This window comes from Oryzias latipes, chromosome 11 (assembly GCF_053564925.1).
Source record: "Oryzias latipes strain Hd-rR chromosome 11, Olatipes_Hd-rR_3.1".
Lineage (NCBI taxonomy): Eukaryota > Metazoa > Chordata > Actinopteri > Beloniformes > Adrianichthyidae > Oryzias > Oryzias latipes.
In genome coordinates this window covers 9,811,217-9,837,644 of record NC_136247.1, presented here as the reverse complement: position 1 = coordinate 9,837,644, position 26,428 = coordinate 9,811,217, and the positions used below count along the sequence as shown (strand labels likewise).

The 26,428-nt window shown below is 41.0% G+C and overlaps 1 protein-coding gene across 3 annotated transcripts in view; it reads right to left on the bottom strand.

Annotated features, from left to right (window-relative positions):
* Window positions 1–26,428, bottom strand: part of myo1g (myosin IG) — a 47,099-nt gene that overhangs the window by 17,576 nt on the left and 3,095 nt on the right. Inside the window, exons 1-20 of one of the 3 annotated variants that reach the window (XM_023960026.2) lie at window positions 24,877–25,010; window positions 20,541–20,749; window positions 17,976–18,069; window positions 17,709–17,874; window positions 16,449–16,502; window positions 16,288–16,383; window positions 16,088–16,204; window positions 15,716–15,922; window positions 15,494–15,639; window positions 15,286–15,400; window positions 14,307–14,477; window positions 13,963–14,033; window positions 11,669–11,743; window positions 11,396–11,528; window positions 8,755–8,921; window positions 8,146–8,353; window positions 5,763–5,986; window positions 4,153–4,297; window positions 567–671; window positions 131–244 (exon numbers count right to left, since the gene is read on the bottom strand). In XM_023960026.2, the coding sequence (XP_023815794.1) occupies window positions 131–244; window positions 567–671; window positions 4,153–4,297; window positions 5,763–5,986; window positions 8,146–8,353; window positions 8,755–8,921; window positions 11,396–11,528; window positions 11,669–11,743; window positions 13,963–14,033; window positions 14,307–14,477; window positions 15,286–15,400; window positions 15,494–15,639; window positions 15,716–15,922; window positions 16,088–16,204; window positions 16,288–16,383; window positions 16,449–16,502; window positions 17,709–17,874; window positions 17,976–18,069; window positions 20,541–20,749; window positions 24,877–24,971 (2,712 nt within the window). In that variant the 5' untranslated portion in view covers window positions 24,972–25,010. Of the gene's footprint in view, window positions 1–130; window positions 245–566; window positions 672–4,152; window positions 4,298–5,762; window positions 5,987–8,145; window positions 8,354–8,754; window positions 8,922–11,395; window positions 11,529–11,668; window positions 11,744–13,962; window positions 14,034–14,306; window positions 14,478–15,285; window positions 15,401–15,493; window positions 15,640–15,715; window positions 15,923–16,087; window positions 16,205–16,287; window positions 16,384–16,448; window positions 16,503–17,708; window positions 17,875–17,975; window positions 18,070–20,540; window positions 20,750–23,942; window positions 24,038–24,876; window positions 25,011–26,428 lie in introns of those variants that run through there. The other 2 variants (XM_023960027.2, XM_078954744.1) reach the window with 2 other exon arrangements.

Sequence of the window (26,428 nt, the reverse complement as noted above, 5' to 3'; positions counted from 1 at the left end):
TGCGTTTCTTACAAATGATGGAATATTTAAAGAAGATGACACTTTTGTGTTCCTCTGAAAGACTTCATTTACGGGTGCTTGTACCGCAAACACCGAGCTTTGTCCTACGACTGTTTCTATGAAGACTCACCACATCCAGAGGAAGCTTCTTCAGGATCTTATACTGCTTTTTGGGCTCCAACTTGTAGACAAACTTGTCTGTGATGAGGAGAGCTCTGTCTGTGCTTTTGTTGAACCTGTTCACCTAAGAGAGGAAAAGGTGGAGGTGAGAAGTCTAAAACAAGGCTGGAAATTAACTATGAGGCAAAGTCTTTAAATGTTCTAATATTAAGAAGTTAAAACTTTTATGGAATCTATATATTTTACCCAAAAGGGATAATGGGAGGGGAGTTAATCATTTTTAACCAACATTCCTTTAACTTTGTACATTTAGAGGACATACTGATATGAAACAATATAAATAAGGAAGGGGTGAGTTGTGTGTGTTTTACAGAAACTGAAAGAAAAAGCCTGAAGCTAAAAGCTAAACTGTGTTGGGAAAGTTGGAATCCCAGCAGGTGCTGTACCTTCCTACAGAGGCCGGAGAAGACGACCTGAGTGAACCCGTCTTTGTTCTTCAGCTCCTTGGACACTCGGATGAAGTCAGAGCTGGTCTGAGGACAGTCTCGTGCCTGCAGGAGCCAAAGACTCATGTTATCAAAGGAGGCCGGCTGACGGCGGCAGCCACAGAGCAACACTGGTTGACTCAGAAGCCCCCGAAAGGCAGTTTTTGATATTTTACCCACAAGGAGCAAACAAAGCTCAGAGCTGCCATCAGTGCATTCTGTCCTGATCCTAAACAGACTCCACTGCACATGCGGTAATTTGCTGTTTGACCCAGAAAATGTCAGAAAAAACTCAAACACTAGCTCGGAGAAAGACAAGCTCTGCCTGAGGTCAAAGCAAGCTCAGATGCTTAGAGGAACCACAAAAAGACAAAGAGCTGCATGTCAGACCCCACTCTGTCTTAGTCAGCGTGTTAGATGTTAGAGCCTGTGACAGTACAGGAAGAAGAACAAGTCCCTTTAGAAGCCCCAGCTGTCGAAGATTTTATGCCGGAAAAGTTGTCACCTCGAATACAAAAACAAAGAACTGTGAGGAAAAGACTAGCCACAATTTCCAAGAGGAATTAAGCCGACTGTAATGCCTAAATGGGGAATCCACTAAAGTTCAATAGGCCTGAAGTTCCCATCCATGTTGAGATTATATCAGCTGTGAGTCTAAAATGATCAGCTCCTTATTTTGTCCATAAAAGTCAGTTTTACGGGTCACCAGTCTCTCAAAGTAGAAAACATTATCGACTCTGAAATAACTTCATCTCACAGTGTTGAAAGAAATGTACTCAGTAATAATATGTTTTCTATAGTAAGGTTTTAAAGCCTTCATCACATGAACTGGTATTAGTGCTGCAGGTTTTTGGGTTGTCCGAGCCCGTAGAGGGTTGTAGACAGAAACAGATGCATTGCAAAGGTCTGTCCTGGGCTCCAGTGGCTACATTAAGGGACGTCAGGAAAATAGAATGTATAGCAGTGTCATGCGCGTGCTAAAAGCCTCATAAAGTATTTGTCAGGATAATGTAAGTTACATGCACTCATGACGTACAGGTGAGGCTGTCGTACAGTCCCCTAACACCACAACAACACTAGTCATTGGTGAGGTGCACATACTAGCCCCTTACTGGCCACACACAAACGCTGCTTGCACACTAAATGTTCACCATGACCTGTTACTGCAAAAAAAGGTGCATGATCATTTTTGCTCTATGACTTTGATATTTCCTGCAGGCCACCTAAATGCCCCACACAGGTTTGCCCATTTTTCTGCCCATGTCCACCCGTTAGGGCCATTGTGACTAAGGCCAAAGCTCCGCCATCCTCTCCAGAATTGTACACAAGAGACTCTTAATCCCAAAACAATCAATTAGAAGCTTTCCCTAAAAGACTTGAGCAATCCTGCTCACACATTTTATTTAACATTTACTACAATTTATTTCTAAAATCTCCTCAGACAAAGAATGAGCTCGGGGGGGGGGGGTGCTTTCACAGCAGCGGCTCCAAAACTTCCGAACTATCCATCACTCTATGTCAGACATTCTTCTTCGCTGTCTTTTTTTTTCTCCTAAAACCCATTTCTTGATGTGCGTTTCATTTTAACACTCTCCCGTCCATTGCTTTGAGTTAATGTAATTAATGCACAGCACTTTAGGTTTGTAGAAATGGTTAAATAGCTTTATAAATAAAGTTGGAATAGACTGGACTCTTTGTGGTTAATCAGACAGTTAAATCACAGAGACGTTTCCAAATGTGGTCAATAATTTTTTACGTACCTTCCATGACCTTTGCAGCAAAAGCGCACATGCAGATTAAAACTGCTTTCGAATTATTATGTTCATCAATATTTGTTTCACTTTCTCCATTGATTTCTTGAAAATCTATAACCCTTTACAAAACTATCAAAACCTAATTTTAAAGAATTTCTAAGCCACTTTAGTTAAAACTGTTATCATTTATCAAACACAGACTCCATTAATTAGTAAGATTTAAGAGGGCTGGGCTTTGGTGTTAATGGTGGCTTAAATATAACAAACGTTAATCTATTTATTCCTTCAAAAGGGCAAAAGACTAGCTTAATTACGTTTGTGGCCAAGAAAGGTCCAATGATTCACATTTAACCTTGTTTTCATTCTTTTTTACGCAATAAAAACTTGATAGGACAAGTTAAAATGAGGGCATAATGTTTAAAGTTATCATTTGTCGTGATTTGACATTAAATCTTCACATCCTTATGAGTTTTCTTGTAAAACTTTTGACCTTTTTTTCTTTTCGTTCAAAAGCTGCCCTAAATCTTTCAGGACATGTCTGTTTTTGTTGATTCCTGCACTGTTTTCAGCCTCACGAGTTATCAACAGTCTGCTATGATGGCAGGGAAAGTCCACCAGGTCTGGTTCCCGCTGCCGGCAGCTCCAGAATCCGTTACAGCGAGGGAGGCTTGAATGACCCACAGTGTATACAGTCACAAAAAAGGCAACTGTTGTGTTGCTGTGAATGTATATGGTGCGTGTGACGCGCCGCGGGCTGCAGAGCATGACTAAGAGCGGGTGCTTTTGTGAACACTGCCGCTCTGTAACCAGTCCCACAGCCGCCTCATTTAGCTGCTAATTTGGTGGCTTTGTAGACGCCTTCGGGCAGCGCAAGCGTGACCAGGTCCTGAGTCCCTGCTTCGTTGGTGTGTCTGATGGCCTGTGACCCAGAGCAGCGAGCCTCCTTCAGGGCTGGGCTCCCCCTGCTCATGTGATTGTATTCAACTCCACGATGAACCACAGGTCAGTGAATGAGAGCCAAGATGTGACTAAAACTCAGAAAAAAGAGCAAAGCTGGAACAAAACAAGGTTTTGTCATATTGTATAAAAGGGAACAATGCTCCAAAAATGTGTGCTCTGACATAGATTAAAAAGTATTTTGCTTTTTAGTACACCTTACAGGGAAATTTGACCCAACATAAACCTATTTTATTCTTATTTTAAGGAAATATTAACTCACCCTTGCAGAGAATTTTTTTAAAATGCAACAAAATTGAGTTTCCTCCTGATCAGAGAAAATAAAAGACTTGTATGTAAAGATGAATATATTTATAAAAATAAATTGTGTTATCTTGAGTAAATAAAGTAATCAAACTGTGACTTTAAAACAAATCATCCTATAAAAAAGGGTCTCTTTGAGCGTCCGTCTACAGGTGAGAACCAAAGTTGAGAATTTCTTCCAGATTTGAGTCACTGAAGCTCTGATTACGAAAAAAGATTTAAGAAGTTTTAGGAGGAAATGAAAGGATTATGAAGTGAACTGGGACCACAACAGGAGGTAAAAGTGACTTTCAAAATAAAAAGTCTTTGATCTCTGTGAATTCAAAACTGAAACCAGCAGGAGGCCGCGCTCCTGAGCGGATTCGAGGGGCTGAACTCAGATTAACTTTTAAATGAATTTGTCCTTTGAGAAATATATGTTAATCACATGTCACTGCTTTCATTTAATGTTGCCGAATAAACTTCAAGATGATCCTGCTCATATAAGTGGATAATAAAATTGATCGCAGGTACAGCAATATTGTGCTTCTCACATTTGCCAGGTAGTCTCTCTCCCAGGCTCTGCCGACCCCCCAGTGCTTCCTCTCCCCCTGCAGAGCCGTTAGAGCTGCCACTTTGGCCCGAACCTCCAGCATGTCTGAAGGTGGGATGTTCTTCACAACCTGTCTCGCCCACCACCTAAAGAAGAGGACGGGACACTCATGTTAGTGTAAAAGTACAGGTCCCAGGCCTTGAAAAAGAGATGTTATCTTAATGGGACATCCAATTAAAAAAAAGGTTAAATTAAAATAAATAAATAAAAACATGCAGACAATATTAGGAAATAAATTCAAATTAATGCAGATTTGTTTCTCTTCCATTAAGTTAGTATATTTTTAATGAAAATTGCATATTTGGTGTTTTCATCATGCTCTTGTTGCATTTCTCTTATGATGGATGAAATATATAAAGAAAATCAATTTGATTTAGTATTTCTGAGTACTCCTCTGTTTTATTCATTGTGAATCAAGACTACCCTGGAATCAAGCTGTTGAAAGAAGATTGTAAATGTGGCATAGAACCTTCCTCAGCAAGCCACAAGCGCCCTAGTCCAGCTCATTCCAGTGCAATCACATATGGACAACCATCTCCTCATCAGAGCTGGTATCTGATTTGATACTGAAAAGCTACTTAGCTCTATTATTGCATCATTTTTGTTGCACCAGTAATGTTAAGTTGAGGGTGTGAGGGACTGTAAACTAAGGGATGATGGGAAGGGAGATGGTACTCTGTGTCAACTTGGGGCAGCCGTGGTGCAGCGTTGGGCGGTCGACCCATGATCGTAATATTGCATGTCTGATTCCCGCCTTGCACGTCCATGAGTCGATGCGTCCTTGGGCAAGGCACTGAACCTTGCCTCTGGTGGGAGGTTGGTGCCAGTGTTTGGCAGCGGAGCCGCCACCAGTGTGTGAATGTGTGTGTGACTGCGTCAATGGGTCTGTGACAGTAAAGCGCTTTGGGCCTTGAAGGCAAAAAAGCGCTATATAAGTATATGCCATAACTACAACTCAGAATTCTAATGAACTGCTGCCGCTCTGCAGAAACTATGACCAAGAAAACAACACAGGTCATCGGTGGACCCATGATTATGCCCCAATCCCCCACTGGTCGAATGTTATTGAGATATTTGTTTTGTTTTTTTTGTTTATTTAAGTGAAAATAAATAAATAAAAACAAATTATCTTACACTAATTGTTATACCTGCGAAATAAAAAAGAAAAGGGAAAAATTATAGTAAAAAATTGTATTTCAGCAGATATATACATATCTGCTATATAGCATATACTGTATGCTTGTGCTTTACATTTAAGCATTTAGTTTAGAATAACACTGACAGGTTTGTATGTTATTTCTAAATTTGGGTACCTGGGCGGAAAAACCAAGTTGTGCCCGACAGTTATAGGTTGTACTTTCACTCATCAGAATAACACAATACATGCATATTAAACCACGCTTTTCTTCTGTATTTGATACAGTTTCCAATGAGTTTTTTATATTTGAACATGTACTTCTGGGCAAAGCTGCATGACGTGAGCACTATTAAAGTTTATGGTGGGAGAGGATAGGTGTAGTTTCTGTGGGGATTTGTTTTGTGAACTCTGACCTGCGATGCAGCATCAACGTGATTTGGTGAAACTGGGTCAGAGCAGCCGGCGGTGCTGGCCACTCCACGCTCTTCCCGTAGTCGGCCGTCGTCCTCACGTTGGCGAACCGTCCCTCCACCTCCCAGAAGTGCGCCTTCACCTTGTAGCGTTTGTAGCATCCCATGATGGTATAGATGGCTCTCATTCTCTTGCACCTCAGACGAGCCAGAGCACCGCGCCAGATCTGTGGAGGTCAGGATTGTTTGTTAAAAACACCAACCATGCAGAAGAGGAGAGAAGTGTGTCTGAGTCGCACAGAGGAGACTTTGCTCCAGTTACAGATCCAGATTCCTCTGCAGACATCAAAGTAGGTCAGGGGAAACGGGCTTTTCACTGCGCAAGAGAGGTAATTGACTTTAATGTAGCTCTGCTCTGGAACTTGTTAATTATCCCAATTTTTGTCTCTGGAAATTAGTATTCAAGCAGGCAGTTTCAATACCAGCAGCCGAACATTAATGAGACTTAAAAAGAAGTGAAATCTCCTCCAATACACTGAAACTAGGGCTGAAAAACTGCGACGTGCGAATTCCCTGCATCAGACGATTGGCTGAGTGTCCCTGAACTGAACTCAGATCAGAAACAGCAAGGGTTTAAACTTTTATACTGCAAGAAAAGAGAATAATTTAGAAAGTGACAAATTTCTACATTCTTGATCAGAAAATAATATTCATCTATGCAAAAACTTCCAGAAAAAAACTTATTTGGGTCAAATTTGAAGACAAAATAAGTCTTCTTTAAACAAAGGTTGAAGTCCGCGAGGCTTACGCGCTTTCAAATGAGATCAATCATTTAATACAAACTGCCTCTAGAACAGCTGGATGTTAAATTATTGCAGAACATAAGAACAAAGTTCAGTTAAAGCAACCTTTGTGGCTCCACAAAGATGCCGCAGGCTAAGACTAAGTCTAACAGACCCCACAAATGTTCATAAAGAACTGCTTTCTTATGGACTTGACGTGTCCTTAAAGCACTTGTTAGGTGTTTCCACTGCGGTGGCCAAGGAAGCCCTGTGAAATAACCTCTCAGAGTTTGAAGTGTGTACAACTTTTGGAAATTGGAGACTTTTGTCCCAACAGAAATAAACTCCAGCTGTTTGAGGACTCACCTTTGGCTAAGAAAGGGAAAAGTTTTGACCATCACAATGACACATAAAGATGGTGGTGGCGCCAGCATTCCTTGAGGTTGATTTGCTACTTTAGGTTCAGAAAAGCTTGTTCGTTGGCTTAAGTTCAAGGAAATAAGATTTTTGGTTGCAGTTTTAGTCTACTGTGTTTTATAACTTGTAATTGTTTGAAGCTCTTGGTTGGGTCGGGTTTGGTTGGGACAGGTTGGGTCAGGTTGGACAAATTGGAAAAGTTTAACCCCCCTTTGGCTCTAAGTCAACTATGTCTTTCAGCACGACAATGACCCATTAATGTGCTCCTAATTTTGTTTATGAGTTCATTTCTGGAAGCCAGTTGGAAAGAAGAAAAAAGTTTTACTTTTAAGTTTACATTTTTCTTTTTTCCAAGTCTGACTTCACTCATTCTGGCAATAATCTTGGTCTGAGCACAGATTCTGCAGTTTAACCCCCCATCCAGGGGGTGGCAGTATCCACTCTTTTCATTGGTTTATCATACATCAATAAACGCAAAAAGGGCTAAAAATAATATTTTATCTGTTTTACCATTGTCAGTATTCTGCAGTTTGGTTTACATGAAACCAAAGAGTCTCCCAGGTAGACTGGCACCAATCCCAAAAAAAAATGGTGTTTTAGTCGTATTGTAACCCTGCATTTATGTAGCAGTCAGAAAGTGTCTAGGAGGAACAAGTGATGCTGTTAAAACTTAGACAGTTCAAGTCCATATATGAGGATGGTGAAGAGAAAGGTGGATTTAAGAAGAAGAAAAATAAGGGAGAAGCCCTGCAACAGACTGGTGACCAAAAAATCCTTGTTTTACAACTAGGAAGGATCAACATAAGGCAAACTTTAGTTTGGAAAACACTTCACTTTTGTACGCCCTGCCTTCTGCAGCTATCAATGGTTGGCTACTCATTTCTACCATTTATATTGTTTGCCCCCCCTCGTTACCCCAGCACGTGCTCCCTTGAATGCTGGGTAAATATAACGCTCTTCTTTGGCTGGGTAAAGAAGGGCTGCTGAGTAATGGTCTCCTTAAGAGGAGAGATTTACTAAACACTCTTCGGTGGTAACATCTTGATGATCATGGGTTTACAACAGTCTTTGGGCAGAAATGCCCTACTGAGACAAGAAGAACACTTCCGATTACTGGCATCGTTTGTCAAAAAAAGAGTTTTTTTCTGTCATTTTTTTAAAACATTGAAGAGGGGGTTGCCGCTGACCTTCTGCAGGAAGAGCACCAGGATGGGGATGAGGGCAGCCCTCTCCTGCTCCAGGGTGAAGAGGGAGCGCGGTGTTCGCACAAACAGCTTTGTGTGTCCAAACGCAACGTCATCCTGGAAACCATGCTGCCTAATGATGGCCTCCACCGCATCTCTGTCTGATGCCATCAGGTGGTTTGGCCAGGTGTACTCACATGTCATTTTATACCTAAACATCAGAATTAAAGGCAACTGTGAGTGAGGTGATTTTGGGAGAGTAATTATTGATGATGAAGAACACTTGAACTCTATAAAGTTTTGAACTCGTCTATGAAGCTTCAATCTTTGGTTCTTCCCTGAAAGCACTAGTGGAAAAGTAAACTAAACTGAATTAGTGAGTTAATTGTTAGCATAGCTCCTTTGAACCCAGTCTACGGGAATGTCTCAAACAGTGTAAAATATGATTATTGAAAAGTCTGGATGCAGGGAGGAGAAATAAAAAGTTAGCAGGGATTGATCAGAGCTTTTATACTGTATTGAAGATTCTGGAGCTAGAGAGTCCCTAAGTAAATTGCTAAAATGAAAGTCCATTTTTAAAGATCCTCACTAATATTTCAGTGCGTTTCTTACCGCTGCAAGAAGCGAGAGTATAGCTGTCTGTATGCAAAGCCCGCTCTGCGCACCATTACATTCTCCAGCAGTCCGAGGTAAGCCACCTGATGCTGGCAGCGGGCGTCGTCAAACAGCACCGGCGACTTCACCTCATTGGGTTTAATGCATCTGACGTAGTACGGTTCCTGAGAGGAAAAATTGACATTATCTACCTCCAAACATCTTAATAATCAGTCTATTATCATCATCAATACATAATTGTACTTATGGGGATATTCACACATGAACATCATATGGATTAATTATATACATTTCCCACACGTGACATATATTTATTCCACATGGTAATAAGCAGGTCCTCACAATGACTGTGAGGGGGTCCAACACTCTCCTGCCTGCCAAAAGGGAGGCCAGATGAGAAACTCAAACCGTTTCTCTCTGACAGCAGAAATTACATCCAAAAGCACAAAAGAAGAATTTTATATGTCGGGACAGAAACTCATCTGTGCCTCATTAGATGACAATAAAAGCTAAAATTGCTTTAAATAAAAAAGAAATCAATGCCATATTGGACATTTAGTCAGATGTTTTGTTTTTTATAAGTTAAAATAACTAAAAGAGTGATTAAAGTATGTTTATGTTAAAGTATGTTATAAGTATGTTTTTTGTTTAATAAAATCGGAGTATAACTGTAAATCAGCAATAAATCAAATCAACATAAAATTGGCTTATCACATATTCAACTCTAAAACTAAAGTGGACTCTCAGCAGGTGGGCTACAAGGTCAGCACTCCAGAAATAAATTTAAACAAAGAGGAGAAACCAAAAGTCAAATGTTTTTTATAAATTAGTGATATAAAAGTGTATTTTCAGTCTGACTCACTTCCAGGCTATATATATATATATATATATATATATATATATATATATATATATATATATATATATATATAAATATTATTTCTTTTTTCTTTTTTTTTGGGGGGGGGGTAAATAAATAAAAAGTAAAATGCAATAAATGAAATTTTAAAAAATAAGTACATAAAATATTTTAAAAAAGACTTATTTTAATTGGAAAAATAAATACATTAAATACATTAAAAAAAACAGATGTAAGATTTCTAACATGTCATAAAAACCCTTGTCTATCATGATGCTTATAGAGAAAGTTTCAGGAGAAACTCTGTTAAGCTGCTGGACTGTGGTTCAGATTTGGTTCAGTACAAATTTCCCATGTGTGGGTTGAATAAAGTTTTTCTGATTCTGATTCTGATATACTTCCTTGTTTCACTGTTGTGGCCCGGCCCGTGTTCCCTGTTCTGTTTTTCACTATCTGTTGTAACACCTTTGGTTTTCTTGATTGTAATGAATCAAAACTTCCTTGCAAGGACCATAGTAGTAGGTTTAGGGGCTGTCATCTGGACTTAGTTTTTATAGTTAGAAGACGTTTCACCTCTTATCCAAGAGGCTTTGTCAATTCTGAATTGGCTGGTAAAAAGGCTGGTATATATGACAATATATAAATAAATTTTAAAAACTGACAAAAAGAGCCCAGAAAATTTTGACGGTTTATTTTATTACTTTATAAAACAACAGTAGAATATTTAAAGGCTCTCAATCTTATTAACATTCTTAAACCTTTCCCTTCTCCTTTATTTTAATACTTTCAAAATAAAAGCTGAAGTAGCTCTGAAAGCTAACATTTGGTTTAGCCAGATCCTGAACACAGTAAAAACCGGTACAAGGAACGCAGGTGACATGCATGAAATTTCAAGGTCGCAGATCACTTGGTTAGCTTGGACAACAAAAAACATTTTCAAAAGAGTTTTACATGCTTGTACTGTTGTTGTTGTTTTTTTTATTTTAAGGACGCATGGAATTGTCAGCCATTTTCTATGGGGTAAGAAATCTGTCAACAAGAAATGTATTCATAAAAACAAATTTGTGCATAAATTAATACTTTGTGAATTCCTTCACTACTCAATTCATAGTGCACTGACCATATAGTGCGTTCCCTATTTTGTAGAGCTTTCCAAATCTACAATTACAAAAGCGAGACCATGTCTGTCAATACTGGTCGATTAAGAGGACAACGACACAAAACTATTATGAAGGATGTCCGCTGCTCTTTTTTCACCACCACTTCCAGGTCCGGTGCATTGTTTATACAATCAGCTGTTGTCGTCTGACAACAGCACAAAAATGTGCCGCAGGACATCGCCGTTATACCAGTTTTTTCTTTTCAACAGAGCAATGATATCAAGATCATTTCCCTTCCAGGAGTTCAATAACATTCTAAAAAGTTAAATTCTGTTTCAGATTAGTAAATGAGGCTCAATGCGCATGCTCACTCCGTTGAATCGATGTTTTGGGGTAGTATGTGCCTGTGACTCCGTGACGTATTGACTGTTTGTTAACAGGGAAAATTGTGTATTCAAGAAAGGCAAGAGTCGTATTCAAAACAAAGACAAATAACATTCAAACAGATCTCAAACATAAAACTAAATGTATATTTTGTGTATGTATTTTAAGTTTTGAAATATTTACATAATTTTGTATTTATGCATACGTTTCTTATTGACAGATATCTAACCTTATAATCTTTAGTATTATGTTTCTCTTGTGGGTTAGGGGTGGATCGTGAACATAAAGTACTGACCTTGCAGGCCAGTTTATCAACCAAAGCCACAATGGAGTTTTTGAAAAGGCTGGCTGCTGTCAAGGGTCTCTTGGTGACCTCCGTGATGCCCAGCTGACCATCTGGCCACATCTCCTTCAGGACTGGATTGGCACTGCAGAATCAGAGAGTGGACACCGTTACCAGGGCTGACAGATGAGTGATGCCAGGAGGAAACTCCTTTGACCCAGTTACTGAAATGTCACGGGTTTGGTGTTTCTAAAGACACTGTTAGGTGCAGAGGGAGTTTGGCACCTGTTGTACATGAGCCGCTTGAAATCCTGGAAAAGCAGGTCTTTGTTTTTGTCCAAAAAACCCTCTACGGAGTATCTGCAACACACAGATGGAGGGCAGAGAGTCAGTAAAATGGAACCTGATTAAAAACAACTCAAAGAAGGTCAGAATGAACCCCAGAAAGATGCCTTCCAAACTAATCAGGGCCAACAGCAGGCTGCCCCATCATGGGGAAAGCAGAAAAAGACCCCGGACACCAACAGTTCACTGAGTTTGCATGAAGGAGGTCAATTCAATTGGGTTTTATTTATACAGCGCAATATTACAACACAGTTGTGTCAACGGGCTTCACTTATTATACAAAACATAAAATCTGTTATAAACACAGCAGCTGATTGCTAAACTAAACAGACTAAATTGGGCATCCCTGCCCTTAGACCCTCCTTCTCAATTAATAAAATTGACTGTTCTTCACCTTTAAAAAAAATACTGAATGATCAGAGTCCCGCATGACTCTATTCAGTAATCTTTGTTAATGTGAGTTTCTTTTAGATATTTAGATTTTAAAAAAGTAAAGCAAAGAAATAAATAAATGAAAAAGCGGCTCTAAATGAAGATAATCCAGTTCAGGTTTTTAATCTGCGTCCTGCCTGCTTAGTCTGGCTCTTAACATAACCAGAAGCACAAACACTCATTGGGTCACATGTCTTCATCGTGTCCTCAGCTGCCTCATTTGCAGGCAGGGGGGCTGGAGCCGGCTGTGACAGATGTGTCCTTTTGGCTCACGGACGCTAAGGATCCCCAGACCAGATTCTGGAGGGGGTTGGTTAAAGAGACTCATGTGTAAAAAGGAAGAAAATAGCTTTTTTTTCTTCACTGACGTGAAAGGACATGCAGCTCTGCAGAGGGGAAAGGATGATGAAGCTGACAGCACAGCATGGAGGGGACAGAAGAGCTGCAGGTTAGATTTCCTGTAGCCTTAAAGAGAAAGCTATATAATGTGTCTTCAAAGTGCTGGATGTGCAGACCGAAGCTCTACAGGGAATAAAAAGTAATGGCAGAGGGATCCAGGTGAGCCGCTGCAGCACAGCAGAGGCAGGAATACGAAAGAGGGGTGGAGGAGGATGAGGGGGAGGGAAGTAGGTCAAAGCTTGCGATGGTGGAGGTTTGGCGACAGCCGAGGGGGCGGGGGGCAGCAGCTGGGGAGGACAGGGGTTTATTTGGAGGTAGGAGAAGCTGACAGGTGACAGCTCAGCTGGAGAGAACGCGGCGATGACGGACAGCCATCTGTCACTGCTGCAGGTCTGGCGCCGTCTCACGTGCCGACTCCGGCGTGTGAGGGGATGTTCACAGCGCCACACGTTGGTCCCACAACACACAGCAGCTGGATTTACAGCAAACAATGTGAATGAATGGTCTAACTTCATTTCTGTGTTCATCACGTCCTAATTTTGTGACTTTCCAAAAAACTGTGCTAGAAATTTGTGGTTCAGCCCCACCAGAAAACATTTTCCACACTTCCCAGCGTACAGATCTGTCCTCCACAACTTTAGAAGTTTAGACCTTTCTGCTATTTTTGTTCAGACTCTAGTCACTTTTTTTGCAACGATCTTCAAACGAGGACATGTTAAAAAACAAAATTTTCATCAAAGTTGATTTTTAAGCGCTAATAGCTGCTTCGTCTGCCCCCTCCCTCCCCCTCCCTCGTTTTGTGATCTGTTGGCATATTAATGTCCTTCCTCTTTGCTGATGGGAGGGACACACGTGAGCTGCTGGGATCTTCAGGGACTCATTTGACCCACGGCAACAGACAAGCAGAGAGAACCAAATCTAGAGTAGCTGCTGCTCTATGGGCAAAACTGTCCTTCAGATTAACATCCACAAACGCTTGATGTTTGAATACGATTTTTCCTGCACCACTTCAAAGTAAATTTTCATTGGTTATTTACAATAAAACATCCTTATAACAGATAAGGGAATTGAAGCTGCCTTAACCCCTTGGTAACTAAATTTATTTTCAGCTCTGAAAAAAAATTTGCTTATGTTTTTGCTTTCTTATAAAAACTAAATTACGGTCATTTATGAGCCTAAGGGGTTTGATGTATTATTGTATCAATAGGCATCCTAATAGCAAGCACGTGCGCATGTTCTCCTCCATGTTGTGGCTGCAAATTGGTCAAAAATCTATAGTTTTAGATCAAGCTTATCTGATATCAAAGTAAAAAAAACAGAGCTCTTTTAGCAGGATTACTGGGCTTACACTCCTGACCTCTGCAAGGCAAACTGCCATTTTTTCCAGAAATGTGAGGACTCACGTGACGTCTCCGGCATAGTGGCGGATGCGGAAGTGCTTCTGAAAGTCCATGGTTTTATCAGTGGGACTGAGCTGCCAACAGAAAAGGTCAAAGTGAGCTCCTTCACTCTCGCATCCAACTGCATCAGAGAGCTGATGAAACTCTCTGCTGCACTCTGCTGGCAAAACATCACACTGCATCTTTACATGAATTCATGTATTTTTAGATTATCTGTGACTTGGTTGTTCAGTTTTCATGTGTTTATTGGTTTAAGATACTCAAATATCCAGATAAAACATAAATGTTGATTTAAAAAAAAAACTCTTTGTATTAATACACGGATTTAACAAATTGGAAATCCTCACCTTGCGGGAGGTGTAGTGAGGATGCTGGGCCAGTTTGGTGTTCATGCTCTCCAGGCAGACGGTGTCCGTGACCTTCCCAACAGTGAGACACGCCTCGTCCAGGATGGAGATGATGCCTTTGTGCGGCTGCTCCACCAGGTCAACGATGATCTGGTTGTTAAAGTAATCGATCTGCAGGTCAAAAGGAAGGAGAGCTGATGGATCACACGTGGCATACATCAGGGTCTTGTTTTCTGAAAAGACTTTGGACAGACAGAAAACCACCACGAGAGCTGAATTTTAGATTGCCTTTACATTTGTATTTTTTAGGATACAATTCCTCCTCAATTTGCTATATCGAACTATATTCACAACAAATATATCTTAACTTAATTTTGTTTTTTTATGTTGATCATGTAATTAATTAGCAAATTAACTGTTTCGCCTTTTATGTCAATTTTTAACTGTTTTAATTCATGTTAAAAGGAGCTATTTTAAGTTTTTTCTTTTAAAAAATGGTTGTTAGCTATTTTGAAACATGTTTTTAATTACTTTTCATCTGTCTTGGGATTGTTGTTGATTTTAATTTAATTTAAAATATTTTACCTTTAGAATTCATATTTTTTGTATCATTGTAATTGCTTTAGATGTTTTTCAACAAATTTAGCACAAAAAAGCGTACCTAGAATTTGTTAGCATGTTAGTTTTTACACCTTTTTTGCTTTTAATTTTAAAATAAAGATGTTAGAACATTTCATATTTTTTAAAGCTATGGTGCGGTTTTTTTTTTGGCATTTTGCGTTTTTTGGACTTATACAGTTTTCTAAAATATTTGAAAAAAACACTTTTGCTAAATCATTGTAGTTTTTAGGGGTTGTTCATGTTAACTGAAGATGAGTGAAGCAGAATAGAAGCATCAGACCAGCAGTTGTCTCTGTTTCCTGTGGAAGGGGTGGTTTAAAAAATGAGGACTATGTCCAGAATCAGGGCGGTTTCTCACGTGCTGCCAGGTGATGCCCTCTCTCTGGTATTCGCTTTGCTCCTGTTGGAGGATGAGCTCGATGAAGAGCTGCTGCAGCTTCTCGTTGCAGTAGTTGATGCAGAACTGTTCAAAACTGGCCAAAGCAACGTGAACAAAGACCTGAGAACGTTCAGCAATCGCACGTTCAGAGAATTAGGAGCAGGTGACAAAACACGACGACACCAACCTGTTGTTGTCAAAGATCTCAAAGCCATAGATATCCAGCACGCCAATGACTGTGTTTTTCCCATGCAGCACTGGGTTGTAGTTTTTGACCTCGATGACGCTGTTGATGCGGCTCACGATCCAGCCAAAGAGCCTCTCATAAAGGGCCTGAAACAGAAGCAAATAAGATGTCCCACATCCTCAGAGCTTCTCAATCAGGCATCAAGAAAGACATAAAAGACACCTTAGCGAATGCTTCCCGCCCAAAGCAGGCATCCTGCTCCGTGTGGCCCTTTTCAATGACTTCGCCGCCCCCTGTGGCCACGGTGCGGTACAGCAAGCTCTTAACAACGCAGTCCGGGTCTGTGGCAGTCAGCTCCGCGATCTGATTCACCACCCCATCTTCAACGACCTGGACGCTCTCTCCGTCTTCCTCAAACTGAACATTACCCTGGAGGAGACAGCCATTTTATCCACTTTAAACTTAAAACAGAAGAATTTTTGAGGAAATAAATAAACAAAAATAATCTGACAGTTTACAGAAAATCTGTTTTTTAATTTAGGGTTTGTTGTTTCTGCAAACGACATGCAGAAACCTAAAAAAAAAAACATTTACCAAGAGCAGAATGGAGGCCAGGATCTGATAAATGGAAGTAATTTCCTGGTTTGAGAAGCCGATCACATCCAGCGCGCTCATCACTGCTTTGTGGTTCGAGCGGTCGTTGTTGGATGTCTGGAAGCAGAGAAGCTCAGCTGAAGGTTTTTCTGTGAGAGCAGAGGCGGAGCAGAGCATAAAACCTGGAGGGGTGAGCTTACGGCAGCTGCAGCGCCCTCTCTGGTGAAAACATATAACGCAGGGTCGCCCTGGAGGTGCAACAACTGCAGCATCTCCTCAGAACCACCACGCAGAAGCTGAGGACACACAGAACTGGATCAGGACTGATTCACGAGTGTCGGCAGCTTACTCCAGAGTTTACCTGGTAGAAGGAGTGGAAGTTCCTCTCCCCCTCTTGCTGATGGACCACCCTTGACTTGATAAGAAACAGAATTTCATAAAAAATAAGTTTGAGAGTCTTTTTGTTTTTAAATATTGTTTAAAACATTTTTTGTCTGATTTGTATAAAGAAATTCTACAAAATTTTGAGCTCTGAGTTTTGGGCGGAACTGTTTACGCAGAGCAACCTCGCCCCCACTTCCCATCACCCTTCTTTTCACACGCAGTCCTACTAGCTTACAGCCCCTCACTCTCCCACCTTAACATTACCAGTGCAACAAAAATGGTGAACAATATTAGAGCTATCCAGCCGTACAGTTTTGATCCGGATGATGAGACAAGGAAACAAAGACGTACATTGATCCTGTTGTCTGCAAGTGGACGCATCAGAATGCAGCGGAGCATTTATGGAACTGTATTTGAAACATCAGAACTACAATCTTTTTCAAACAGCATTTGAAAAAGACTCAGAAATGCAATTTCAAGCCTCAATTTCTTATTTTGTGTCCTCCGTCACGAGCAAAATGCCACAAGAACATGTTAAAAACACCAAAAACACGATTTTCATCAAACTGATTCTTTAACTGAGTTAAATGTTTAAATAAAATCACTCATGGTACAATAACAGAGATGTGATCAGACACAAACAGATGGAAAATCACTCCATTTTGTCAGTTTTTCCCCCCATCCCATCCTACAATACAAATCTTTTCCTTTTACTAGATCCTGAAAAGCTTATTATTCTTTTGAGTCGTCTCTTTTATATGTAGGTGTGGCGCCCTTCTTAGTCAGCTTGATCTTCTACAATTATTGTATGTGTTTGTTTTAGCATTACACAGTTGGTACAATTTAGACCTATACACAAAGATGATAAATTTCAATTCCCAAACACCCACTGTTAGGAAAATTGTGTTTTTTAGCATGTTCTTGCGTCATTTTTCTGATGATGGAGGACATATTTAAAGAAATGTAAGCTTAAAATTGCATGTCTGAGTATTTCTTTATTCAAATTCTTGTGAATCAGGAGCAGACAAAAGAATGCCGGTGGAAAAAGAGCTTATTTGTGACATCGAAAATATGCTGGGCTGGCCACCAGCTCCCTGCTCTGAGCTCTAGCAAAGGGGAGAGGAAAGGGGGCGGGGTGCCTCAGCAACCAACAGTCCGCCCACAACTCAGAGGCAAATTCTACTTCTAATAAACTACTGCTGCTCTGCAGTCCATCCCACTCCCCCCATGCCCTCACCTTCTCCAGCAGGTAGTTGTTGATGTGTCCTCCTGTGGGGTCGCCGTTAAAGTTGAAGTTGATGTCCATATACTTGCCGAAGCGGCTGGAGTTGTCGTTGCGGTTTGTCTTGGCGTTCCCAAAGGCCTCTAGTACACAGTTAGACTTGAGCAGCACGTTCTTCACACTGATTCACCAGGGAACAGCGGCCATGGCCGGGGCGCAGAAGAAAAGCACACGTCACATTTCTCTCATTTAGGTGAGCTGATCAGAGTGGGTGGGGTTTACCTCTCCACCTCGACCCTTTGACCCGGGTTTGTGATGGCAGCAATGTACTGCATAATGTATTTACTGGCCTCTGTCTTTCCAGCTCCACTTTCACCTGAAAAGGATTTGATGGTAGTTACAACAACAAAAAAAACAAGAAAACCCTTTAGTCCCTAATTAAAGCTAACCTAAAATATTGAGCTTCAAATAACAGTGTGGCATTCTGATTGACAGGTACTTTTAGAATATATATCCCTACTGAATTGTAGTAATTAAATTAATGATTAAATTAATCATGCCAGTGAGGTAAGAAAAATGTTCCTTCCTTAGGATTCTGACTTACAAAATTCTGACCAGAAGTTTTTGAACCCCTGTTTGTTGCTGCATTGTAGAAGCCAATTACATCGCATAATGTTTAAAAGGTTGAAATAAATCTTTCTTTTTGGCAGCCTTGGTAAAGCTTGATTTAAGTAGGCTAAACCTTTCTTAATATTTAACAAATTATATCAAAAACTTAATATAATAAGTTTGGAAATGTAAGACGTCCGTTATGAGATTATGTTTATTGCTCAGCAATTAGAAACAACCTTAATCTAAAATGCCAGTGGAAATCCTCAGTCATCCAGGTCATGGTCCGGGACATGGTCCACAGTTTATTAGGTTTTGGGATGTTATGAAGTCTCAAGTGGATCAAAAGCAATGTTCAAACTGTGTTTTTGTAAAAGGCTACAGGAAGGTTTTTACACTTTGCCCTTATTTTGGTTGATGCTCCAGCAATGAGCTGTGGGAACTCCACGTTCAGGGCTCAAAAACAGTTAATGATAGGGATCAGTTTCTGAGATTATTTTCTTGTCGGCAGAAAATGAAACATCCAAAGAAATTATTATTATTTTTTTTTTTTTTTTCTAACTTGTCCTGTCCAACAGCTGGGCAGACAGATGAGAGCTGAGGGCCTCTTGTGTTGGACATATTTTACTTTAACAAGAGGGGTTATTAATCTTCAGACAGACCAAAGGTATGTCTGAATAAACCCCTTTTGTAATTGAGGCCAAACTTTATTGATTTCAATCATGTCTGAAAATCTTTGGTGTTGGACCGGACGGAAAAGGAAAGAGGGGAAGAAGAGAGAGGGACGTTAGAGAGAGGGGGGTAGGGGGTGATAATAGGAGGGGAAGGGGGGTAAGACCATGAAGCAGCATAAAGCTACAAGTTTACTGGTTGTTAATCATTATGGTAAGGTTCAAATGTAGTACAAAAAGGGCGGGGCCTGTCCACACACACACTCAAATGTTATAAACACACCTGCTAGCTGCAAAAATGTCCACCTGTCGACATGTACACAAAACAGATAGTGTTCACACGCATACTTATGCCTTAAAACCAACTAGTGTGAAATATTTCAGTAATTCAGTCATGCAAACTGTTAGTGCAAAGGTGAGCTAACACCAGTGCTCAGGTGAGTGTTTATGTTCTTCTAAAATGGATGGTGGAACGTGAAAAGAAGGAGGGAGAGTGCCCAGCCATCCCCACCCCAAGACCCCCACCGCAGGAGCAGCAGCGGCAGCCGGAATTCCCCCAACGCCACACGGGAACCGGCAGGGAACAACCGCCGCCCGGGCGACCAAGCCCGCCACCCAGGCCAGGGCCAGCAGGGCCGCCGCAAGGCCCCCAGAGCCAGAGGCCAGGGAGGCACGGAGGGAAAGAGAGCGCCGCCCCAGCCCAACCAGGAGAGCAGCCCCCCCGCCGCGCCGGGAGAACCCAACGCAGGGCCCCACCGGAGAAGGACGCCCACAGCCCCAAACGAGCACCCCACCACCACCCAGGAGTTCCGGGCATCCCCCCGCCCCAACCCCAGGTACGAGCCAGGACCCCCCAAGGGAGACCCGCCCCGCACTCCAGGCAGCCACCCGCCCGGCCCACGGTTGGTCCAGGGAGGAGCGAGGCAGGGGGCCCGCGGCCCCCGCCCAGGAGGGGGGAACCCCGGGGAAAAAAAGAGGGCCCACAAGGGGTGTTGTAAATATGGCCCGACCAGGCTCGGCCACAGTTGGAAATTTGGCGGGGCCCAGCACCCAGGAGCAAGGACCAGAACCCACCCCCCAGGGACCAGACACCCCCGGCTCAGATGTAATGTGAACCCCCCCACCGCGCGAAGAGAGCACATCCAAAGAAATTAGATATTTAAATTTATCAGAGTTTGCTTTTACCGTGTGGTTATGTTTAAAAGGCCTGTTTGCCATAATTCTGAAAAAGTAAAATTGAAGATGAATCTGGGATGACTTCAAATGACAAAATCTGTGAAACCAATCAAATGCAACCTTCACAGGGCACAAACCAGTGTCCTGCTTGTGCCTGTCCCAAGCCTGGTAAACGAAGAAGGTGATGTCAGAAATAGCATTAAGCATTACATTTATTTGGGATATGACATCCCAAACCTTCAGCACACCCAGACTAGACTTACCTGCATTACATAGTAGGGCTGTCTAAATCTGGGCCTGCTGTAAAACAACTTAACTCATCCAAAAACTTGTTGTTTTTTTGAGTCAGTGGCTCTCTGGCTCAAACTTCTGAACTGTTGGACAAACCGACCTGAGATGACGATGCAGGTGTCCTTAGCTCGCCTCTTCATGGCCTTGTAGGCAGCGTCTGACACGGCATACAGGTGAGGAGGGTTTTCATACAGTTCCCGGCCCCGGTAGGCTTCAATGGTTTCCTTTCCAAAAATGTCCATCTGTCTGTAAGGGTTCACGGAGACCACCACCTCTCCGATGTAAGTGTAGATGCGGCCCTTCTGGAACCTGACCACACACAGACATCATCCTCATTTAGAAGAAGACTTGCATGAAACCACAGTTTTTTTTATCTCACACATAAAATAAAAAGGCCCAGGGTACTTAAAAAAAACACATCTCTCAGTCTGATGTCATGCAGAGCAGACAGGAAGTGACACCCCGAAAGCAGGAAACAAAAGCTGTGGTTCAAAAGGGTGTTGCCGCTTCATGCTAGCTTAGGGTGTGAGGGTTAAACTGACTCACCACAGGGGTTAACTGAGAGTTACCCAACAAACATATGTAATTCATGTTAAAGCTGCATCTGAATGCCAAGCAAAAGCAATAGAACCACCAAAAACACAAAAATTAATCAAAGTTTATCAAAGAATAGGTAACGTATTGGTGCATAACGTTATTTTGCAGATTTCAAAATAAAACAATCCAGAAATTCTGGATGAGCAAAAGCTTTAACATGCTCTAGGACACATGTGTCAAACTCAAGGCCTGCGGGCCAAATGTGGCTCGCCATGTCATTTTATTTGGCCAACGAGAGCATTACGTTTTTCTTCAAATAAAAATTGGTGCGTATTTATTCATATCTGGGGGGAATTGAACTTGAAATATCAGATTGGGCAACTATACATTACGACTTAAACACTGTTCATATAACCTAACCTGAAATTTAAAAGGATTTCTGCTAGAGTAACAAGCAAACATTTGTTTTCTATGCAACTGTAATTGTCTCTTTAAAAAGTTATAGTAAATAAATAAATGAGTAATTCAACATTAAGGAGTTGTTACATTTATTTTTCATTACATTTAGTTACATGTATAAGTTATATCTGGCCCTTTGAGGACAGCCACTATGCTGATGTGGCCTTCAGTGAAAATGAGTTTGACACCACTGCTCAAGGGATTTAACTGGCACAAAAACTATGTTACAAAATGAAATTTTAATGTTCTGATTACCTAACTGAAGGAAAAACCTTTAGGAACTGGCCGAGTTTACATTTCACTTTGGATTAAAATCTACAATAGGAACTGTTTTCACTTGAACTCACTGAATAAATAAAGATTGGTCAAACATCTACACATCTGGATATTTTCAATGTTTGGTGGTTTTCAGTCAGCTGGAACATCAATAAATGATCATTTGAATGTTCTGTAAATTGGTTAAATAAAGAGACTTTCACAGATTCATTAGAATACATTAGACAGAAGCTCATTTGACTCAAGTAAGATTTATTTCAAAACATTGTTACTCAATTAAAAGTAAAGTGTCTTGAGCCATTACATTCCTAAGAAGTAAATTTTGAATAAAACTACTAAATTCGCTTAATGATTAAACATTTAAACACATCTGAGGCACTTTTAATGAAAGTCTATGTAAACATGCACAAATGCACATTTTGGGCTTCCATGTTCAAATCTCTCGCTATGCAATGTTTTGCGACTGTTTTCAAGCTCTAAGTACAAAACGCGCAGCATTTGCTGATTAAATCAGGTCGAACTTTGATCAATCGGGGACTCCGATTTGGTAGCGACGTCTGAATTTGGTTTTTTTTTTAACCCATACACAGCGACGACCCTGGCGGCGTGTGGGTTTGTGTTTTTACATAAAAATAAACCGAGGCGACTCTCCTGACATGATGGTAATCCTTGTCCCCCCCCATTGCAAGGATGCTAGCAATGAACCAACCATTTTTGGGTTTTGCCCAATTTGCCCCACTTCCACATTTCCCACTAATACGCTTCCTGCTGTGCTAGCAAACAGTAGAAAAAGAAAAGAAGAAGCCCCTCCCTGCTTGTCTAGTGTGCTTGTCTGCTTGTCTAAAATGCCCATAGTATGTACATGTTTTATCTTCTTTTTCTAACAACTGCTTCCTTCCACCTCAATCCAAACCAACAGCATGGCTGCTTTCACCACAGTCGTCGTCTATCCTTTTATTCTTGCTGATACTTGTTTTTCACACATCACACTTCAAACACAGATACTCTATCTCGTAGCAGCTGACCTTCATTCATCTTTTTTTCCAGAGCAAGGCTCCACTTCTCCAGATGTATCTCCACCTGCTTTTACTATAAATCACAATATCATCTGCAAACATCTAGAGAGATTCCAGTCCATCCTAATCCGTCAATCTGTCCATCATCATCGTAAACAAGAAGTGGGTCAAAGGCGTAGTCCTTCCTCCACCTTGAACTCTTCTGTCACATCTATAACACATCTCCTCTCTGTCTTGCTGCTATCATACACATCTTGCTTAACTCCCAGCGTACCTCTCTTTAGTATGTTTTCTGTTCCGCGTTACCAAACTGTTCACCAATAATTCCGATGCCGAATAAACTCTTAGGCACATTTTCTGGGCTCTTCAACATCTTTTGTTCCAGTTTGACCAAACTGTTCAGAATGTTTTCATCTTTAGTGTTTAACTCTACAGTGTATCTGATGTTCTATGTGACCAAACTGTTAACCACATTTTCTATACTTTCTGATTAAACTCTTTGTCAAGTCTCCTGAATTCTTCAGTACATTTTCTGCGTTGCTTGACCTAACTGTTTGCCATGTTTTCTGTCCTTTCCACTGAACTCTTTGTGTTCTGTCCAATGTGACCAAACTGTTGGCTACTTTTCATTCTCAAGCCTTCATCACATTCACACGTACAATGGGGTTGACATGTTCAGGTGCTGCTGGTTTTGGGGTTTCAGTTCTCTTCAGGATAGTACAGCCACCTCCAGGAATGTCATGAGATTGAACATGCATTTGTCATGCGTGTGTTAAAAGTATTGTGACCTATTTGCAAGTTACATGTACTTATGACGCACAAGTGATGCTGTCTTACAGTCCCCTTAAGCCACACTCTAGCCACAGGATGCCCACACAAACTATGCTCTGATTGTCTATTTTTCTAAATTCAAGCGGTCTACAAAATTAATATTTTATGGAGGCCATCTATGTGCCCTGCACAGGTTTGCCCATTTTTCTACCCTTAAAGGAAGTTGTGAATAAGGCATTAGTCATTAACCCTTTAACACTGGAACTTTAAATCCAGTGTTTACATTCTTTCGACTGCCATAACTCTTCAAGCGTTTACACAATTAACATAATTCCAGCACATTCTGAAGCGGAGAAAAGCAGCATTTCACTATTTTCAACACTTTACAGTCGTTTGCGCAATCAACATAAATCAGCTGCTACGACAAGGTGAAATCAACATACATTATTTTGTCTTGCCTGATCAAACCGCTCTCCACATTTTCTGTTGTTAGTCATTAAACTCTTCGCCTTGTTTTCGAAACTCCTCAGCACATTGTCTGTCCTGCATGACCAGACTCTTCGACACGTTTCCTGTCCATGCTGCATGTGATGCCACCAACTTAGTGGTTGCAAAGCCCCAATGAGAGATTAGAAAGGTTTCATTAAAATATAAAAGATGCTTTCTCATGGCAACACTTTCAAACGTTCTTTCTATTGTGTCCTCTTTGAGTATAAACACTGTTTCACTGTTTTTGTCAGTCTGCAATATAAGAAGGGTTCAAAGAGATGCCATTAAATTCTGCAGACACATTTTCATATGACACATTTATTGTCTAGGTTTTTGATTGTACGGTGTAAAACGATGAAATGTTCAAAGAGATGAATCTCACAGCACCGTCATGTCTGAGGCTGTGAGATTAGAGCTGAGGCCACATTTGTTTCCACACAGAGGCAGCTACAGGGAATGAGCTTTTGGGATGTTTTTGTCCATCGATTGCTACATGAAGTGAAGACAGAAGAGTTAGAGGAAGAGAGAATGCTGAAGAGAAGGTGGTAATGAGTGGCAGTATCACGCTGACAGTCAGGAAATTGTAAAACGAGACAGAAAGTTGTGTTCACGTGTGTGATCTTGGACGGCTTGAGTCAAGCAGAAGTTCCGAAGTTGAGGTTTGAGCGGGAAACTGGAGGCAGGGTTGACAGATCGCTGTACTTTCCTGTCGTGTGTCGGCTTTCTGGCCTCTCTGTCAGCGTCCAAACTCAAATCCATCAGCCACTACTTCAGTGTTTTTCAGTGGAATCAGGCTTTGTTGATGTCGATCAAAATGGGTTCCCTTTCATTCGAATTTGCTGTAAGGTTAAGGACATTTCAAGCATCCTCCCTAACCACTGGCCTTACCTCAGCTTCAGGTTTTCCATAAACTGTTCCATCGTCACCTCATCCAGCAGCACAAAGTCAGACTTCCCGAACTCCAGACCCTCCAGCTCCGCCATCGTTTCGTGTCGTTGACAGAAACAGAGCGAAAAAGATGGACGAGATCAGAGGGGAAGAGAAAGCGGCTCGAGGAAGAAGAAAGAGAAGTGAGGATGACGTCTGGGCCCCGTCAGTGCAGCGATGGAGGCGTGACACGGGCTTGAGTTTTGTTTCCTCGAGGCAGCTGTGGTCGACAAGCTGTAGCACGTCACCTTATCGCCCAGCCCCCTCTACCACATGCAGTTCTTTTTAAATAACTCAAGACTATCTTTAAAAGTTTGTACCACTTCTGCATCCTCCTCCATGTCTCTTCCTGCCACAAAACCACCTTTTTGTGATCTCACTCTGACTAGTTTTCATGCGCTGTATCTTTAAAACTCACTTACTGGAACTTGAATGTAAAATATTGCAAAAAAAAAGGCAGACTAATGTGGTAATCTGTAGTAGAAAGACACTTTTTTTGTTTGTTTTTTGGGTGAAATAAAACTTTCTAGATTTTCCCTTCACCAAAATGAGAATATCTGAAGGTTTTACCAATTTTATAAGCACTTTTGAACCAAAAACCTTTTCACAGATTCATATGAGAAAGAGAGAGAGGGAGAGAGAGAGACATGTATTTCAGTCATGTTAAACACATAAAATTACAACGTCAACATAAAACATTGAACAAGATTAACCAAAAAAGGTGTCGGGTGAAGCCAAGGCTTATTTCGCAGACCGTCATTACATCTTCCTATAAATAGATAGAACCTTTTCCAGATTCATATGAAAAAGAAATATATATCATATTCTGTAGTTTTATTGATTCTGCATCCATACCTAAATGAATAAGAGAAAATAGGTAAAGAAAATTGTAAAGGCCTATATGATGGCAGAATTAGTGTAGCTATATCTACTTTTCTTTTTTTTAGAATTTGCTAAGTGATAAGTATTGAAACCCTTATCAGAGCTTTAAGCAGCCATAAACAGTCTGGTTTTGACATTTGAAACGTTCAACCGAACGTCTTGTATGCAGCATAATCTACTGTTGAAAATGCAGTTTAGCATCGCAGGACGTGTTGAGTTTATATTAGGTGTCTGATGCTGATGAATGTCATGTTTAGATGTGAATAGCAGTGGAAGTCAGAAGTTGTGAGGATGTCTTTTTTAACAGTACGAAGGCAGTTTTTATCATTAACAAGAATACATTTCTAAGAAAGATTTATCACATGTATTGGACCAGAAATGATCAAAAATATGCCAAGCAATAATTTAGGTTTGATCCCCCAAAAAACTTTGGCAAAAATTTGAGACAATAAATGTAAAGTTGTCAAGGACGCTTGATCCGGATGGTTTAGTCCACATTTCCTTGGACATTCCTCTTGGTTTGGCATGTCTTGTAAGTGAACTCTGGTGCAGGTCAGAATGCAAACGGACATTCCGTGGACCAAAAAGAGGAAGAAAACCAAAGGGGGGAAATGACATAAACTCTGTGTTG